The sequence below is a fragment of the Alligator mississippiensis genome, chromosome 3, assembly GCF_030867095.1.
Source record: "Alligator mississippiensis isolate rAllMis1 chromosome 3, rAllMis1, whole genome shotgun sequence".
In the NCBI taxonomy this organism is placed as follows: Eukaryota; Metazoa; Chordata; order Crocodylia; family Alligatoridae; genus Alligator; species Alligator mississippiensis.
Genome location: NC_081826.1, coordinates 179,965,829 through 179,984,103, shown reverse-complemented (window position 1 = coordinate 179,984,103; position 18,275 = coordinate 179,965,829). Strand labels below are relative to the sequence as shown.

General features: G+C 39.4%; 1 protein-coding gene across 8 annotated transcripts in view; it reads left to right on the top strand.

Moving 5' to 3' along the window:
* The window catches only part of CNTLN (centlein), a 369,536-nt gene that overhangs the window by 233,426 nt on the left and 117,835 nt on the right, over nucleotides 1–18,275 (top strand). For all 8 annotated transcript variants that reach the window (XR_009460954.1, XM_059724694.1, XM_059724692.1 and 5 more), the window contains 3 exons: nucleotides 5,962–6,053; nucleotides 9,396–9,937; nucleotides 13,324–13,498. Coding sequence is in view for 7 of the 8 variants with exons in the window: in XM_059724694.1 (XP_059580677.1) it covers nucleotides 5,962–6,053; nucleotides 9,396–9,937; nucleotides 13,324–13,498 (809 nt within the window). In the remaining variant the exon portion in view is untranslated. The remainder of the gene's footprint in view (nucleotides 1–5,961; nucleotides 6,054–9,395; nucleotides 9,938–13,323; nucleotides 13,499–18,275) is intronic.

Here is an 18,275-nt window from a genome sequence, read left to right as displayed (position 1 = left end):
CTAGGACAAAGAATATGAGAGAGAGAAAAGTCTCTGTAGATCATTTTGGTTTTGGTGTTTATGCTCTAAACTGCATCAGAAAACTTCCTTCCTCTTCCAGGTTTTACAATTTTATATTTTAGTTGTAAAAACCCTGGTAAAAATTATTAATGGCTCTAAGACTTCAAGCTGGAGAGTGGGGGTCTGCTGTTGTTTGGTGGGGGGGCTTGAGAGGGGAGGGGTTCAGTGAAAAGGAAAGTTTGTTTTAAGCTTCCTGGAGTCTGTTGAACAGACATTCCATATGTAGCACTGCAAGTGCCACAGAACTTATAAGCACCACAAAAGTGCAAAAAGTCCTTTACAGGTGCAAACAGATGTATCAAGCCCCCTGGCTGAAACTCTACAAAGTTGCCACTGATGGCCACCCCATTCCCTGGCCATGGGGATATAACATGTTCACTGACAGTATGCCAACCCCTGTGGGGGCAGGGAGCAGAACTGCAGTGAGCTGTCAGTAAGCATGCCATAGTGCCTGGAGTCTTTGGGGACCTGCTGCCTGCTCCCCCATTGTTGTACTTAAAAACCAAAGTTCTAATCTAGTGCTTTATGAATTGACACAGCACTCAGTTGATGAATAGCAGAAAGGCTTGCTTTAATAAGTACCAACAAGTTACAAAACTAAATGACAGAAAAGATTCTTTCCCACTATAAAATAAGCTATTAGTTCGTAATATTATCTAAGCTGCACAAAGATCTTTACTCGATGCAGGCAGGAAGCAGTCCTTATACAGTCTCAAAGCATGGGTCCTTCACTTGTTGGCTGGGTGGCAAGATGGCTTCTGATCTGGACTGCACACAACTTGCTGACAAGTCTGCTTAGTCCTTATACTGGTTCTTCAAAGCATTTTTCTTGATGGTTGGCCAATTAAAGCCTGAAGAAAACAGGGAGGAAAAAGTTGATCATTATATCATAACTGTTAATTGCCTTGCTCCTGTTCTTGATTATCTAGGTGTAAAGACTAGGTGTTTCTGCAGCCTCTGCAATTACAGGTCAATCACAGATGATGGGCCTTGAGTGTCAGACAGGAAGGATACTTAGAGGTGTTACCAAATGTGTTTTGGGGTATTTGTTTATTAATGGTGTATGTAACAGGGTTCCCGACTGAAACCCTGTTACTTGAGAGATCTCACAGCTGGTAGTGATTATGGCCTGGTGGGGCAAGGAGACGCCCCACGCTTGCGGAGAGCCAATGGGGCTCAGCGCCCAGGGATATGAAGAGGACGATGCCCAGAGAAAGTTGCCTTTGGGCACCACCAGAGAAGAGAGGAGCTGCTGGGGACTCTCGCAAAGAAGGATCTGAAGGAGGGATCCACAACACAAGGCCAATGCGAGCCGAGGGACTCCAGAACCCAGGACCAGCAGCCCACCCCCCCACTACCTACCAGGAGCACACGACAGCGGTGGTGAGTCTGGGGAGAATGGAGCCGCTGCACGGGGGGAAGCCATGGCTTCGCGCAGGGATGCGGCGAGGCAACTTGGAAGCCAAAGGGAGTGGGGGTCACCAGCCCAGACCTCTGAAGAGACCTGGCCCAGCACCCAGAACTCGAGGGGAGAGGGAAGCTGGGGCAGAGATCCGTGGACCTGACCACGGGCGAACTCTCGGATCTGCACCCTGGCACAGCGCGCGGCAAAAGAGACTGGGCATCACCTGTAACAAGCCGCTAATGAGGTAATTGGCGGGGAGCCAAGACACGAGAAAAGAAAGAAAACCCTTTTTTTCTCCTTTACTTTCTCTTTATTATTGGGAGCGGGCAAGGACTACGAGGGCCAGGGGTTACGGCAAGTAACCTGGATAAGAAGGAGCCTGGAGACACCCTACACAGGGTGGGTGACTCAAACGGGACCCTGCGAGGACTGATTGAGGACACAGCCGCAAGCTGGCAAGACGCCTATTAACACTGTACCAATTCAGGTGCCGGGGATCCTCTTTGGAGCCACGGGGGTGATTCCAGGAACAACTCTGACGAGCTGCTGCCTCCCACCTGGTTCCCTGTAAAAGAAAAAATATAAAAGCACCTAGATTGTGAAATAGACCAAGCATGGTGCTTCCACAGGTAGTAATCATTGCAACATCTCTTACCTCCCTATTTCTTTGATAAGATCGAAGTCGTGGCAGTAGAGAACCAGGGGATCAGGCGGTACCCTGCGCAGACACGCTAACAGGGTACATTTGCAGTAGCTTATGAATTTAGACATGCGCTGGATGGTTCAGACAAATACCTTAGAGTGGATGCCGGCTTTGAGAAATGTGAGGATGTCACATGCAGAACATCTTCCCTATATTCAGTGCTCCTTTTACAAGTTTCTTTTGAGCTAGATATTTAGTCTTTTGTTTTCTTTAGCTACTAGGCCAATTGAAATGCATATGTAGTTTCCTTGCCTTCACTGGCTCAGCCTTTCTTTAAAGGGCTTTCTTGGTACACATATGTGATAAGCACATCAGAACTCTGCCAACAATTTTAACCACTTTTACTACTTTATGGCATGGGTCTGGTATTGGGTACCGCAAGCACTCCACTGCCTCTGCACTTAACGGGTTGCAAGCCATTAGCATAGTTTGATTTTCTTATGGCAGTCTTGTTACCACAACCCAGTCTTGCCTCAGCCACTGTCCTGCATTTTTATGCAAGAGACACTGTTCAAGCTTTCACAGTTTTCATATGCAGCACCATATTCCCTGGGAACTGGAGAGCACCCAGTGAGTGTCCACCCCATTCTCTCCCTCTCCTTTTTCCCTTGAAGGGTATGGGCAGGAGAGCAGAGTACAGTGGGATGCTCGGGAACTAAGAAACCCCCTGCAGCACTATGATGGAACTATATAGGCATTATATTTAGTACTTCTAAATTACTGCTACGCAGCAGTTCCCATTTCATCCTGGAACCTTTTTGTAGTGCTTCTGCCAATTTTTTTAGTGCTATAGGGGAATACAAGTCTGTCTGACAGATTTTTGTAGTATTATAAAACTGCTTTCAGCACTATTTATGTAATGTCTGTCCTTCAGACTCCATCTCTGCTACAATTGGTTCATCATATTCCATTTTTGAATAATGACAGGAATTAGTTCATAGAACATTTGGATAGGAGTTCTTCAGCTGCAGACTTCGTTTTACATACCAGGGTAGGAATACCATTTCTGTGCAGTTACATTTTCAGAAAAGGAGAATTCTTTGTGCCATAAAGATGAGCTTCTGGAGCTAAATTAATATTCCCTGATCTTTTTAAGCTGATAGTTCCTTCTCTACATAAAGTAACTGCCTGCTTCTTAATAATAAAATTGTATTGCCATCAGTGTACTACAGTCACCTCAAACCCAAATGTGTTGATTATAAATTAAACTAAATATTAGGGCTGTGTGAAATTTCGGAAGCCGTTTCATTTCAGAGGTGTTTCAGCACCCAAAGCACCGAATCCAAAATGAAACAGAAGGCTCTGAAACATCTCCAAAATAAAACCATCCAAACTGTTTTGGAAATGTTTCGGAGGTGCCCCCCTGGGAATAGTCTGGCACCGCCCCGGAGCCCTCCTTTTAAAGTGCTGGGAGGCTGGGGCTGGGCAGGGGATGAGGCCAGGCAGGGCAGCCACAGGGGCTTCTCCCGCGGCTCCACCCACCAGGGCAGAGGCAGACAGAGCTGGAGGAGCCGTGGTAGAAGCCTCCATGGCTGCCCTGCCTGGCCCCATCCCCCACCCATCCCCAGCCTCCTGGCACTTAAAAAACAAACAAACAAACAAAAAAAACCCCTGCATTCACCAGCTGCTGCAGCAGCGATCAGGGCCTCTGGGGTCTCCTGGCTGGAGGAACCACACAAGAACCTGCAGCTGCCTGACTGTGCCTGCCTCTCCCCAGCTTATCCGAATCTCTGAATCAGTGCCAAAACAGCGTCAAAACTCCAGTACAGATTCAGCAGAATCATAACGGAACAACGATCTGAAATGAATCACTGTCCTCCAGAACGGCCAAAACCGAAACAAAATATAGCCGTTTTGCACAGCCCTACTAAATATTCTATGCTAAAGCTGTGTTCTCAGTGTGACATAACTATACTGTTGTAAGATGGTTGTCATTTTATTAAAAGAATATCCTTTTTTATGGCTTGTGAGTCTGTCTGTGAATGAACAGTTAATGTTTTTTTCTTTGTTCTGTCACCAATAGAACTTATGTATTACTGGGTAAGTTAGTAAGATGAATCCAGTTGCTGTCATAGGCAGACAGACAGCTATATAGGCAGTGCTTTTTCATTATCAGCTATTTCCATTGAACCATTATAAAAGAATTATAATAAACAACACGGGTGAAATAAGCTATGTATTTTTGCTTGTTAGAGAGGGACTCGTATCAATGGCTAGTAATTCCTCTTAATTTTTTTTTTGTGATTAAAGTATTTCTGTCAGTCATAAATTTGTTAGAACTACATTTTCCACCTTTCTTCCAATAATATTGTTTGTTCACTGTGTATAACATGCTTATTTTAGACACTGTTATAATATGTATATTAATCTAGTTGTGTTATAAACATAGTGTTTTGTCTGCTTTGATCTGTTTCTTTTAACCATGGAAAAATCACCTTATTTTTTTAGTATAGTAAATGTTGATATAAAAACTACAGTAGACATTCAAATGAGTGAATATTTAGAAAAAGATGAAAAGCATGTTCATATTAGCTTTGTGTGTTACTTAAAGACTGTTGTAAATGTATTCAGTACCACAGAGCTGGGGGACTGTACTCAGAAATAACATGGGAACTAACATATTAATATCAAGGTAAAGGTACATATTCCCCAGATGCATAGTTTTACCTTTTTCAGCTTTTATTATCTTCAGAATAGTGCTCCATTTATTTTATGAATACAGAAGTTTTAATTGGCCATGACATGTTCCAAAGACAAAAGAAAGGTCTAATTCACTCTAACAAACTTGTTAGTCACTGTTTATATCAAGAGGATTGCTAATCTACAGAGGGTAACACTCTTTTCTTCTACTCCTTCTTTGTTTATAAATCAAAAGTTTTAACTGACCTCTAGTGTCTGCTTGTGGTTTAAAATGATACTTCTAAAACAACATTTCAGTATGTAACATAGATATTTATTCTTTCAATTAATTTAAATTAAAAAAATCTAAGTATTGGATTAGCATTTCTACCATCTGTTTTCCTTGTAGCTTACTATTATATTTCCCCTTCACTAAAAATCACTATACGATTATTTTTCCTTTTTGTTCTTTTATAATATTACTACCGTTTCACTTCTGTTAGTGGGCTTTCTTTATAGACAATTTATTTTTTAGATTTCCCTTATTTGGGGGAATTTGTAGCATCTGAAGTGTTTAGCTCACCATAGAAGGTGGAGAGAGCCAAGTTCAAACTAGTTAGTTTTATGGGTTTCTAATTGTTATGAATTCAGAACATTGCACAGGAATGATTTGTGTGATTTATCTTGTAAAGTGTGTGATCTTTTCCTTAACAAAAAAGGGTTTAAAGTCTCCATCCATCCTAATTCTGTTACTGTTTGCTTTGTTCACCAATCACTCTGATCCCTCCTGGCAGGGGATGAGACCTGGAGAACAAAACTGGTAGTGACTGTGTAGATAAAAAGGCAATGAATTCTGCTTTTAAGGCATAGAGGGAATAGTCTATAAAAGAATGAAAATGGGAATAAAAGTATAGCATCTTTAACCTGCAGATCTATTGAACCTTTGAAAAGCTTGTACTGTAGAAAAAAACACTGTGATGCTACGAAGATTCATAATTATGTGATATAAGACTTTGAAAAGAGGTCACTCCTTAGAGACTGACCAAAAAACTTGACAAGAAAATAGACTACATTATTTATAATTGTGAAACTAAAGAGCAGATTTCCTTAAAATGTTTGAATATTGTTTTAGTGGAATATTAGATGTCAAAATATATTATTTATTCTGTGACAGAGCTGCTCTTTAGACTTGGTGAAGATGATGGGGTCAAGAACAGTTCTCCAAAGAAGAATGTGAAAGAAATATCAGATCAGACATTACAGAAGGTAGGATATTGAGCCCAGTGAGCTAAATCTAAATTTTAATATAAAGGATTATATGTTATAGTCACTACTCATGATTTTAAGTGTTCTATCCTTAATTTCCTTTAATAATTCAAAAACACTTACTGCCAAAATTGTGTCAAAAATCAATGCTACTGCAGTAGATATTGATGAATCAGATGGGATAAATACCATTAAGGTCAAAGTAAATTACAAATGTTTTTAAAGACAAAATGAATTGCAAAAGTCAGCAAACTTGCAGCATATACTTATTTTTTACAGTTTTTGAGATCAGTAATATTAATTTTCTTTTGCCAAAGTTTATTAATGTTTACACAATATCAGATGTAAACCACTGCAACTGTCTGCTAAAGAATCAAATGTGTGCATAATAGAGATGTGGTGATTAATGTGCTACTAATATATTAACTTTTGAGCAGTAGTATGTATGAAAATGTTACAGTATATATTTAGTATGCATATATTTATTATGCTTTGGTTTAACAAGCATATTTAAGAAGATCCCACTCGCTATACATCATCTTGCACATTTGATTTTGTATAACTAGATATTCTTAACAAGTTACAGCTTGTATTCATATTTATATTTTTTACAAGTAGTTTAGCATGTTAACAGGTGTTCACTTAAGAGGGCTCAATTGTATTTTACCATATGGTTTGGTTGCTGCAAAGAAAATGCATTCTTGCAACAGGTTTATTCCTTTAATTTGTCATTTGGCTAAACAATATTCGTCTAATTACTTATACATCTTTTATGACATTGAATACGTACGAATATGTAACTTAAAACATCAGTATGGTGAATGCTATTTATCCTATATCTGTGAAATAACTTGTAGGAAGTACAGTAATTTACAGCAGATGATGTGATTGCATATACTTCTAACATTTGCCATATGGTCAGGTAATGAAGGCTGTCATCTTGGTATTACTGAATGACAAACATCATGTTAAAATAATAACACACAGAACAGGAGATGCTCACATTCATTTATCATAAGGTAGAGTGAGTAATTGAAATAATTTGAGTGCTACAGTCTAGGATGTCACACAATTTATGTGTAATTATAATCTATATTTCAGAATTATAATTTTGTTTCCCAGGTACTGCATAATTTTTATCTCTATGGATTCATATAGTTTTATGTTGCTACCTTAGTGTGTTGGCCCAGAAGTTGTTCATTTGGGGGTTTTTTTCCTTCTTTCAACCACAGTACATGACTTTAAATGTCAGTGGACACACAAGATGTTCTTATCTCCTAGGTCTTTAAAACAACGAAGGTCAGAGGAGCTAACTATACTGTGTGCTAAACTACAAGAGTATACTTGCCTTTCACTTCAAATTCGGCTTTGTTGCAATAAATAGCAAAAGTCTCCTACTTTATTGGGTTCAGGATTTCACCCAATGAATTTATGTACTTGTAACATAAGCCTTCATTCTTTGTAATTACCCCTCACCTCAAGGAAGGTCAGCAATGCATAAACATAGAGCCTGAAGGTGGATTACAAGGTTATTGGCAAAGGTGTCCGGGGAAGTTTGAACAACACTGTCCCTAATTTAACTTGTTCACTTCGACCCTATGGTTTCATTTGAACGAAAACTATACTACTGCATGCAGGATAGTTCTGTAAGATTTATAAGAAATAATCTATCTGTCCAATATTTTTTGTGAATCCTAGTTGTATTTCTTTAGAAATAGTGTACAGCTTATATGTTTTTGACCTTGATACTGTTTTTTGGCATTTCATCTTGCTACTTAGTGCTGAAACTGGTGAATATCTTATAGAATGAGTGTCTGAAGTTATCCTGTAAACAGACATCTCCTTTGGGGCAGTCCTGATTGTCTTGGGCCGGGCAATTATTTCAGGCAAGGGCCACTTACCAAGTTTTATCAAGCTGTCGAGGGCTGCATGGCTAGCCCTGCCCCTTGACAGGTGCCCTGCCCCTTGGTCACCATCTTGGGACCAGAAGTCCCTCCCCCAACCCTTGACCTTTGCCACCAGAAGCCCCTCCCTTTGCCCCCAGAAATACTACTTTCAGCAAGGGGTTTTGCCATCTCAGAACCAGAAAACACCAACTTATAGTCTAAAAATCCAACATCTACAACATTCATTAATTTTATTTAAAAAAATATTTTTCTCCTGATTTACATGTGTTTGTGTAGTGTACATAGAAGTGATCACACAATAGCTTAAAATGAAGTCTTCCTCTTGTAAACTGTCAGGATGTGTTAGAACATTTTATTCGGTATGCTTCATAAGTGCTTGAAGTGGGACGATGGGTGTGAATGGCCATACGATCTAGGGGCAAAAGGCAACATCTGTACAGCCTTAGACTTCAAAATTCTTCTGTGGATGTCTGAATATATAACCTTATTTTTAAAAAATTCTGAGGTCTAAGCAGCCCTTACTGAAGTCAGAGTAGGGAAAAATTGGTATATCTGTAGTAGGGGGTGAGATTTTTCAAAAATATCTAAGTGTCTTATGAGCCCAAGTTATGCTGATTGATAGCTCGAAAGACAATCTAGTGCTTTGGAAAACTTCACCCTGAGTAATTTTTTATTTCCCAGGTCCTCAATCAGAGTAAACTGTCCTTTCAGTTCCAGAAACAGTTGTATTTGGTTTAAACTATGAGGAAATAGCACTACAGGGCAATAAGAATTAGAGTTTATTATGGGGAACCCTGAGTTTGCGTAGATTATGTAGTGTGTAAGAAGCAATATGTATTTTCCAGGCAAATGCTTCTATTTCTTGTTTGGCAAGCTAGGATGGCATGGATTCTGCTCTTATGTGAATAGAAAAGTTATGTGAATAGAAAAGTTCTCTGACTTCATATTATTTAGTTCCTAAGTTTTTCTTAATGCCTTTGGCTGTGATTTTTTTCAGAGGATACTGGTTTTAAATAAATGTATCAAAGACTATTTGTTTAAATACCCTGTGGAAAATTGTGTTATAATTTTTTTCCTGAAAACATTGTTCAGAATCAATTAGTATGTATAACCAAATCAGCAATGATCTCAAAATGCATTAGTAAAGTTCATTAGCGTACTTAAACTCTGTGTCACTTTGTCTGGAATTTTAACTTCTTCTACCATCTGCCCTTTGCTTAACAGTTGTAATATTGCAGTTAGAATGTGTTCATCTCTACTATCTTGGAATTATTTTAAAATTAGGGACTTTAGATTGCTTTTGTCCTTGTCCTAAAATCAATTTTATTTTCATAAAGTTAAATATGATTTTAAGATGTAACTGTTTGTTTTTGTTCCTGTTTAAAAGGTTCAAATTGAGGTGTAATTTTTTTACTTTAAAACGCAATTTAATTAGGTGTGCCAATTGGAAAGAAGATTCAAAGCTCTTGAGAGGGAATCAAAGAAGCTGAAAGAAGTAAATAAAGAGGTAACCAAGGACAGAAATGATCTAAAAGCATCTCTAAAACTGCAAAGGGAAGATGCAAACATGAGAGAGAGAGAGTTTGAGAAGCTACTAAAAAGGATTCGAGAAATAAAGAAAGACAAAGCAGAGCTTCAATTAGTGATTGATGAGCTAGAGAGAGAAGCTGTTTCTCTGAAGAGGCAAGTGGCAGAAGCTAATGGGTTGAGAAATGAAAATGAAGATCTGCTGAGCCAAGTACAGCAGCTGAAGAGTTCACTGGACAAAGCCAAAGCAGTGGCTCCCATAGTCCCTGTGAAAACAACCTGTGGACAACATAATTGTAAGACACCGAGCACCAAGGTTAAATTAAAAACAGCCAAGAAAAAGAGCTCTCTGGGACGTCACCAAGCTTTTCGCAAACAGTCCATTAAGGTTACGAGCAACGTAATTGAGAACTTCAATAAGGACGGCTGGGAGGATATGAGTGAAGGCAGGTACGGCTCTCATTAATTTACCTCTGTAGAGGGGACACTGTGCATATGTAAAGCTCTAGCAAATGGAGATTGAATTTCAACTACTGCCGATTTGGTATTCAGAAAAAATACTGTCAGATCCTTTGAAATATCTTGGGAGGTCTTGTTCTGAGCTTATTGACTGAAATTTGCATGCAAAATTAGCCACAACTGCATGAGTATTTGAATAGGTGCCAGGAAACCCAAAAGAAGGCAATGCTTGATTTCTTCCAGTGATGCTATTTTCATGCAGTCATGAGGCTTGAAATTGACAGTTTGGCAGGTTGATTTAATTTGCTGGCCCTTTGCATATTCACCACTGACAGCTAAGGATTCCCAGGCAAGCCTAGTAAGTCGGTTTAGTTATCTTGTGACATACCGACCCGGGAGGAGAAACATTTTTTCCCCTTAATTTAGTTAGATAAATTTTGAATGACCCATTTCAGCTTGCTAGCAGATGTCTACAAGCTGTTTAACATCCTTTAAATTAAGAACCATCCACACTAATTATTTCATGTATGTTTTATGCACAGTCATTGTACTAACCTTAATTGAATGATGGTTAAAAATTAGTTCTTTAAAGGTAAGTATTAATGCATAGATCCCCAGTCCTGACCCACAAGGCCTACCTCAAATAGCACTGGTAAGGCTCTTGAACAGTTAGAATTTTTCTCCCTTGCACCCCACATTTGAGGAAGCAGTAAGCCACGAGGGCAAATGGGTATAAAATGCCTCCTAACCTCCTACTTTTCAGTTCATTTTTCTCTAAAAGGCAATAAGAAGCAAGTTCTCAATCTAACATTCTTTGTTAGGGCAGCAGATGGGGAGGGTAAGGTAACTCCAATTCCTTTGGAGGACCTTTCTGTGTGACTTGGATCAAATGCCTTAACATTTCCTTTTCTCCACATGCAAATGATGGAGATAAGGATGTGTACCAACCTTGGGAAACTATCTTGAGAGATACGGGTGGAAAGTACAATACAAAACAGAGTAATCATATGGCTGTTATTGTTGATATTTTAATTTCTAGGGGTTTTTTTCTGTTTTTACAGTTAAAAAGTAGGTGGTATTCCCTTTTGCTGCCATTAGCTCTGTTTCCATTTATATTTATTTTTTGTTTTAATTCAGTAGTTTGAACCCCCATGAATTGCTCAGTTAAACAAAATGTCCATCAAGGGAAAAGTTATTTAGTGGCTTTAAATGGTGTATCAGCTAATGAGAAGCTATCTTCTTTTACAACTGTACCCTTAATCCAGAGTAAAATTCTGTTGAAGAAGCATGATTCAGAGAATCAAAACTCAAGAAGAAAGTGAAATGTCCTTATTTAATTACCTTTTTTCCATAGCCATAAATATATTATTTTTTTCATTGAAATTTGGTCCTGTGTTTCTAGATTCAAGTCCCTTGTTTTCTAGTTGAAATAACATTCTTTCAAAGCATTGAGCTACTGAGAAAGAACACAAATGGATATCCCTCCGTGGTGTTTGAGCAGTAGAACGTTATATTGAACATTACTTTTTTCTGCTCTCCCCAGTCAGTGAGACACATTGATAAACTAGAAGAGCTTCTGATCGATCATACAGACATTTTTTTAAACACTGCTTTTAAGTTTGGTGTAGATTTATTAGATAAGTGCCCTGAATCTCCACTCAGTTGTACATAAGCTTTATGTCAATGTAACCACTGAAGTGACACCTTCAAGTCAATGTGTTGGTTTAGGAAGTGGTAGAGTACTAAAGTATCTTGTTTCAACCAAATCTTCTGGCTTCACTTTCCCATCTTCCTCACAACTCTTGAAATAAACTTGATGATGAGCTAGCTCAAGATGAATGGGATGGAAGACCATATGTCCCAGACCGTTCTTTCAAATGAACTACAGTCTCCATGGACTCTCAAAAAAAAATGTAGGCCTTCTTGTGGGTGAAAAGGTCAACATGTAGCTATGAGAACAGGTAATTTTAGGCAGGTGCTTGCCTTCTGGCTGGGACTGTTTAATCATATGCAGGAAGGTAGAGCAGAAGTTTGAATACTAGTGGAATTCTTGTTAGGGGCAATGTGGTGAGCATTCTTCCAAAGGCTATGGAAATGAATGTTGTAAAGAGATGTACAATGTATCTAAAACAAGGCAGCAGGATGAAGACAAAGTTCAGAGCAAAACCAAGGTTTCAGGACCTGCACTTTCTCTGTTCTGTAAGAACTCTTAACAGAGGAATATCAAGTTTAAAGGAGTCAGTAAACTCTATAGAGCTGCAGTTAGATGTATCACCAAAAGACTAATTTTCAAAGTTCAAGTGAAACAAGTCATATTTAACAGAGAGCTATGTTGGTACTGAACAATCATTTCATACTTAAGGGCAGTGAAAATGAACAGGTTGCTTTATAGAATCTTACACATCCCTCATGCCAAAGAAACTTGCATTGTAATGAGCCTTAACCATAAACACAGCATTTAATGGGTGTTCTTCAATCTCTTAGTTCTCAACCATTTTAGACTCAGGCATTCCTCAGAAAGTGCCATCTCTTAATTCTCACTTATTCTTGACTACAGAAAAATAATAGAACAGTTTTTCTGTTTTGAGAATTCAGAAAGACCACAACAGATCAGAATGTTTTTAATACTATGTATTCCTGTTTGAAATTGCTGGCTTTATCTTGTGAATCATGTTTGTACACCTAACAGTGCTAATATGGGTGGCATCCCATGGCACATTTGAAAGGATCTCAAGGTTCCCCAAGGTGCTATGGCTCCCTGGTTGACAACTTCTCTCCTAGACAATGTCTGTGTTAACATTAGTTTAAAGTTAACCCACATTTTAGGCATTTGTTAGGACTCAAGCTATCTATTCTAGGTAGGTATACACTGGAAGAATTGTTTTGGGTCTTTACATGAATGGATTAGCTTTGCTTTTTTGTTTATTTGTTCATTATGTTTTTACATGTTGAAGTTAAGTAGCAGCTGTTTTTAACAAGATTCTAGTATATCTTAGGAGTCAGGTCACAGGGTTTAGAATATATAGTATAGCATAGCTTTTCCAATATGTGAAATTTTTGGTCTGTCAAGAAAAAGCACTTGCCATAGCAGGCATTAGGCTCAAGCAGGATTCAGTAACATGATTGATATTAGTAAATTAAGATTTCTTTTTAATTATGAATTATTTCCAAACCTGATTTTTACAAATACATTTTTCTATATATCCACTGAATGAAACAATATTAATTATTTTAAGATTATATATTGTTTATTCTTTATTAAAGTGGTTATTTTAATGTGGTATGTCATGGGTTATGTAGCATATTTTCTGCTCCTGTAGTGTATGATTTAATATTCCTAACGGGCCTTTTGTTCATTTTAATATATGCAATTTCAGTGACTCTGAAATACCAGCTTCGGAAAGTTTGAGAGTAATAATTAGAAAAATGGCCCAAAATGTTGATTCACTAATGGACCAAAATGATCAGCAGGAAAAAAATCAAATAAAAGATCATCAGATGTCCCAAAACAATGTACATTTGCAAGACAAGAACCAGCTATATCAGGAAAAGGTAATTTATTACTTGTGTATATTACAATTATGCAATTTACAAATCATTTTTAGTAAATATTTCTTATAATTTACAGGGTTATTATTTATGTTGCTCCTCTTTGGACTAGTCAGTCCAGTGGCAGTCTTACTAATTCTGTTATGGAGTTCATCTTCCTAAACGTGCTAGCAATGGGATCTTGGAGAATGTTCATTGTTGGTTATGAGCTGTGAAAGCTGAGCTGAGCTGAGCTGCCAGTAAATTCTGTTCCTTGCCCAAGTGTTTTTCTAATTGAATACTTTTTTAGGATCAGAAGTGCCTGCATGATATCCATATCCATACTAGCAATTTTCTTTTTGTCTTGATATTGTTCCTTTTATGGTTTACCTTAGCAATCATTACAACTTCTCATTTATAATCTCTAAATTCAGAATATATTAGAAGCCTGGGCAGATCTGGGATTTTGAAGAGGGGTGTATAGGTAATTTGGTGCATTATCTTTTATAATATGACACACTTTTTTCTCCATTTAAAGATAAACTAGAAGGTTTACTAATATGCTAGGGGCTTAGTGCTGTATTATTTGGCTTAAAATCAAAGCAAAAATCAGTAATTAGTATAGATCTATAATTAGTATAGATTATATACTAAATTAAAAAAACCCAAACAAACTAGGTCAAAATAGTCAAAAGATAATGTCATTAGTCTCTTATAGTTAAATGTACATCCCTTACTCAGATCTGTAAGGAAAAATCTAGTCTTGAGCACCTTGAGTCCTTCCGATACTTCACTGTCAGTCATTTCCACACTGAGTTAATATTACTACACCTGAGTTAAGATTTTTCGCTAGAGCTAAAAACATCCTTCAGAGCTATGAAACAGAAGAGAGGCATTATCAAGATTAGCTAACAGGCAGCAAAATTGCAAAAGAATAGACATTTTGAATAGTGAAACATCAAGACCATTAAAAAGAAGAGAGGGTAGTTAATATCTGTGGAGTGGATAGAGATTAGCAGGAATCAGGTAGATGATAATGAGTCATGAAGTCAATTGACTCCATCTGCCTTACCTGAATAGAAATGCCACTGCCCCTCCTAGGCAGTTGTTTTTAAAGTTTGAGTTGAGCAGGAAGCAAAGAGGGAGGGGTGCAAATGTTCCATTGCACTCCTTCTGCATCTGCCCCTGATTAGCAGTTTCCCTGTTGTTTTTCTATGGGTTTATATGTTGGATGTAAATTATCTTTGGTTCCAGGAAGAGTTCCTGAAAGTGGCTTAACTTACCATGCATTGGAAAGAAGATTTTAGTTCTCAAGCATCTTCATTTTGTGAGACCATGGTTGGTGATTAGTCCTTGTTGGAAGACAGAAATGAATTTGCCATCATCCTGCAAACCATCATAGGAAGCACATATTCTGCTAACACCTTTTTTCAGGACCAAACTTGGGTTAAAGAATATTATGAGGGCAGCCAAGAAACCTATTTCTCCCTTCAGGAACTGCCTCATGAGCAGATTTCTTACTTCACATGTGATCAGAAGAAAGATCGTTACTAGAGGAGAGTCTGGTGTTAATTAGGGCAGGGGTGCTCAACCACTAGCCCATGGGCCAAATCCAGCCTGAAGAGCTGTGATATCTGGCTCATGGGAATCCCCCTGGGTTAGAAATCTTGGCAGAGGAGAGCAGTGAAAGCTCCAGATGGCCAGATACAGCCTTGCCTGGGCCAGTGCCTGTGCAGCAGGATCAGGGCCGGACCTTTCCCTGGCACATCCAGATTGGGTTGGGCTGATCTTCCCACTCCTACCCACATGTCTGGATCAAAGATGAAATTCTCCATTCCCTCATCCCCTCCCCCCACTGTGCATTGGAATTGGGACCGGGTTCCTGTCTCCTTCCCCCACACGCATCCAGACCAAGGTCTCTCTGCCCCACTCCCCACAGGTGCATCTGGATCAGGGCTCATCTGTCTCCCTTGTGTGTCCAGATTGGAGCTACTCTGTCCTAACCCACACATCTGGATCAGAATTGGAACCATGCCGTTCCCCCTCAAGCATCTGCATTAGGGCCACTGCACCCCACCGCGGATAGATGGATCAGTGTTGGGCTGTGCAAACCCCCCTGCAGCTGGATTGGGCCTACTGTTTGGATCCAACCTGTAGAGGGACTTGGCACCACAAATCCTGGGCTGTGGGGTAAAAAGGTTGCGGGCCACTGAATTAGGGCATTTAAGCATAATTTAAAATAAATGGCATACATGGTAGAGTATCTAAATTGTTGGTTGACAGAAGGTCTGAGTAGTATAGTTTAAAATAAGAGGAGATGTTTGTTTTGCAGTTTTGAGATCCAAGACTTAAAAGTTTGGATTTTTGGATTTATGGTCAGTAGACTGAATTCAGTAATTGAATTATGCTTTTTCACTTACAGTTGCATTTTGCACTGCAACTGGATTCTGTTCTGTCCTTCTGGATATAATATGAAGCAACCAAGAAGCGTATGTTGAACAAATGAATCAAACCTGTCAAGAACTGTATTTAAAGTGGATTACATATATGAAAAAGAACTTGAATAAAATAATCTTTTCTTGTACTGTGTACGTGGAGAGGGAGTTGTGGGCAAAATTAAGAAATAACATTGTAAAATATTCAATGTAAGCCTTTGGCCCAAGGGCTTAAAGGCATTTAGAGTCTTAAAGATGCAGATGGGTGCCTGTTGGGATCTTCAGAAGTGCCTAGGTGCCAAACTCCTATTGATTTCATAGGGAATTAGGCTCTTGGGCAGGAACAAAGTATCCCACTGGGTACCTCCCTGTATTTTTAGCCTCCAAATAACTTATAGATTTGGCCTTTTGCATCTTTGGAATGAAGTCATAAATTGCTGTCTCAAGTGAGTACGGTACCTTTGGGTTTATATACCAAGATATATTATGGTTTTTGCCATCTTTTCTTTTCCTTCTTCCCCTACCACCACTGTATTCTATTACTTTGTAGAAACTGGCATTTCAGTTCAGAAAATGTTGCATTTTGAGAACATTTTTATTCTGACCTACAATGAAAAAAGACGAAATAAGAAATATCCCATAAACAGGATATTTTTTGAAAAATTCTGTTGAGAAAGAACTAAAATAAAACTTTATGAAAGTTCTCTCCTAGCTGTTGTCTCGTTTCCTCTTCAGCCTTCTTGCTGGGAAACAGGGACTCTCAGCTTCTTTTTGTCCCAACATTCACCTAATAATTATTCATTTATCTGTTTTCTGTAACTTCTGTTCCTTAATTTGTTCATTTTCTCTTCCCTTTCACTCCTAAATTAAAGCACTAACCTTGCAGTACTTCTGGTATATTCTGTCTTCCTTTCTACAAAGCTCTCTTCTAGCCCTGATCTCTTCTTCCCAGACTCCATCTTCTTGGGTGTGTCTACACAAGATACTTTACTCTGCAGCAGACTAATTGGCTGTGCAGCAAAGCATCAATGTCTATACATGCACAGCAATTAGGTCGCAGTAGAATAATTTACTTAAACTGAGCCAGGGTATATTCAGTCACATTAATTGCATTTGTAGACACACCCCTTGTATCTGGTTTCCTGTCTCCCTCTTTATTCCCTTGTTCCTTCATCCACACACTTATCTTAATACCAGGTGGGCTGTTCATCCTTTGTCCATTATGGTTTTTCTGTTTGTTTGTTGTCATCCCCTTCTTGTTAAGGCCTGGGTACAAGCCTAAACAGCTTTCTTGTGCTGGTCTGGAAGCTAGACCTAGCTGGACCTAGCAGCAAGAACAGAGTCAGTGGGCAAAGGAATCAAAGGAGCTACTTCTGGCCCCAGGGACCACCTCTTCAATAAACTAAACAATAATACCAAAGATATGGCAGGTGAGAGACTAGAGGTGAGGTGGGGTTGGGAAGAGCCAACAGGCAGGTTGGGCCCCATGAGGCACCAGATGCCAGGGTAACAGACCCACGAGACCTGTTATGCATCCCCTAAACTCATCTCTACAGTTACCTTAGGATTCCATCTATATCAGTATGTTAACTAGCATTCTTCCAAAACTGGAATTGATGCTAGGAAACAAGTATACAGTAGGGGTATGCAAAGTGGGCCCTATTTCATTTGGATTCGAAGTTGGCCTGAATCAGGGACAGTGATTCGATTAATTGATTCGGATCACTGTCCCTGATTCAATTTGGCCGAATCCGAATCTGAAGATTCGATGCTGATTTGGAGAGTCAGCAATTTGGATGTAGACACCGCTTTAAATGTTTTTTCTACATACCTCGAGGTACCAGCGTGGCTTGTGAACGCTGCAATGCTGGGGTGGATAGAGCGTTCTACGTGAGTGCAGGGGGACCCTCCATGTGCTCAGCGGTAAACCCAAAAGTGGACCAGAAGTACTTATGGTCCACTTCCAGGTCTGCTGGGGAGCACGCTGCCCCCCCCCCCCCCCCCAGCTCAGTGATCAGCCACGGGGGGACCCTGGGTGCCCCCTCCTAACCCAGGAGGCACCAGGAGCCCCCTGCACACTCCCCGATGGATCCAGAAGTGGACTGTAAGTGCTTCTGGTCCACTTCTGGGTCTGCTGCCAAGCGTACTGGGGAGCCTCCCACACTCCCGTGGAATGTTCCATGCACCTCAGCATCTCAGCATTCACAAGCTGCCTGCTACCTAGAGGTATGTAGAAAAAACATTTAAAGCTGTGTCTATGTCTGAATCTTTCCAAATTTCTCTGAACTGATTTGGAGGGTTCTGATTTGATTTGGAGAAATTAAAGGGTCCTCTGATTCGATTTGGATTTGGAGATTCGGCCACTG